At 40.1% G+C, this 1,765-nt stretch overlaps 1 protein-coding gene across 1 annotated transcript in view; it reads left to right on the top strand.

The window, feature by feature from the left end:
- The first annotated feature begins 860 nt into the window (after positions 1–860).
- The window catches only part of LOC138972338 (adrenocorticotropic hormone receptor-like), a 10,490-nt gene continuing 9,585 nt past the window's right edge, over positions 861–1,765 (top strand). Inside the window, exon 1 of the mRNA XM_070345014.1 lies at positions 861–1,051. Within this exon, the coding sequence (XP_070201115.1) occupies positions 863–1,051 (189 nt within the window). The 5' untranslated portion in view covers positions 861–862. The remainder of the gene's footprint in view (positions 1,052–1,765) is intronic.

The raw sequence follows: 1,765 nt of genomic DNA, 5'->3' as shown, positions 1-1,765 counted from the left end.
CAACCTCGCGGTCACCGACTTGCTGTACGGTTTCGGGTTCGCTTACCACTCTGCCATCGTGGACGTAGATGGGCCCATCTTCAAGAAAAACACGGCAGAATGTAAGGTGAGTTCCCTCCGAAAACGGCGTGTGGCTGCCCAGCCTAAATTGGGAGAGGGGGGGGGGGGGGGGGGGGGGGGGACGGACGATCCTACAAGGCCAAAGAGAAAAATATGTCTGTTTCCGGTAACATTGCCGAAAAAAATAGGGTCGGTCGGTCGGTGTTTTGTTTTTGTCTTTTTTATTTAAAAAGAACCAAAAAACCTTTTTCTTACGTTTTGTTAACGTCTTTTTACGTGTTTTTTTTTTAAACGCTCCCTTAGTTTACTTACAATTATTTAGTACATGTTTTTGACCTAGATATATTGAAACTAAATAAAGTATACTTGACTTCATTTTTTTTAAATTTTTTTTTTTTGGGGGGGGGGGGGGGGGGGGGGTACGAAAAGCGAAAAAAACCTATAGGGTCGGCGCTTAAAAATAGGGTCGGTCGGGTTACTGGAAACAGACATATTTTTCTTTTTGGCCCAAGTGATCTCGCTCGTGCAAAACACGAGTGTACACTGTAAACTGAAGTGTTTCACTTTTGAATACACTTTTTTGTAGCCAGTTGTGAACACTCTGGGACAAACTATATAATTTTACTGGAAAAAGTAGCACATTAAAAATGAAAAAATAAATGAACATGCAGAATGAAAAAGGAACACGAAAAAAGACAATGAACATGAAAGAATGAAGATGAAAATTAAAAATGAAAATGAAAATAAAATAGAAGATGAAATATCATTCTCTACCCAACAGGCTCGTTATTCAATCCTCTCCATGTTATCCATCGTCACCCTATTCACCATCACCACCATGGGTCTGGAGAGAGTGATCGCCCTTCACTTTCCTTACAAGTACTCCAATTGGGTGACCAGGAAAAACGTCTTTTGTACCATCGCCGTTGATTGGCTGGTCCCCGCCATCATCATCGCCATTCCTTATGGAATGATGGACCCCGCCATTAAGGTGAGTTTACATGTAATGTTTGAAAATAATAAATGGAGTCCAACGGAAAGTAAAATTCTGATGTTAGAAATATTTGAAACGTATCTTAATTTTAGTTTTAAACTTAGCACACAAAAAAAGATTGCGATAAATTTCGCATCCCAATCAAAGCAACACTTCCTGTGTCATTTCAATCAAACTTTCTATGCCATTTAAGAACGCCCATTTGACAATCTGGCACCCCCCCCCCGCATTTTTATTTTGTATTTTCATACAAAGCCGGGTTTTCCCGTGTAACATGCCCCTAAGGGCTTTGCCGTGAGGGCGTAAAACTTACATTTTCTCTCTCTCTTTCGGATTCAAAGATTTCTTTAACATGGATCACGTGACTGCCGGTCAAATATGGGTACCCACAAAAACGACTTGACAAAAACGAAAGGGACAAAGAAAAAATCGACGAAAAATCATTTTATGCACAACTTGGCATCTTTTACATACGAAAACAAATTTAAATCAAATATCAACCCAGAACATGTTGTTTTGTTTAGCCGGCGTACGTATTTCGTATAAAAAAAGTTCTGGGGTCGGGAGGAAGAAATAGGACCGGTGTAACACGAGAAAATGACTCTCACGAGATTTTTTGTTCCGGAGTAAAAATTTCGTACGAATAAATTATTCCACGCTAACACAAGCAATTTACTGCCCACGCCAGGTGTACGCAACTTTTACTCCCCT

The sequence above is a fragment of the Littorina saxatilis genome, linkage group LG8 (genome assembly GCF_037325665.1).
Source record: "Littorina saxatilis isolate snail1 linkage group LG8, US_GU_Lsax_2.0, whole genome shotgun sequence".
In the NCBI taxonomy this organism is placed as follows: domain Eukaryota; kingdom Metazoa; phylum Mollusca; class Gastropoda; order Littorinimorpha; family Littorinidae; genus Littorina; species Littorina saxatilis.
The sequence above is the reverse complement of the archived record's forward strand: the minus strand, read 5'-3'. Positions and strand labels throughout refer to the sequence as shown.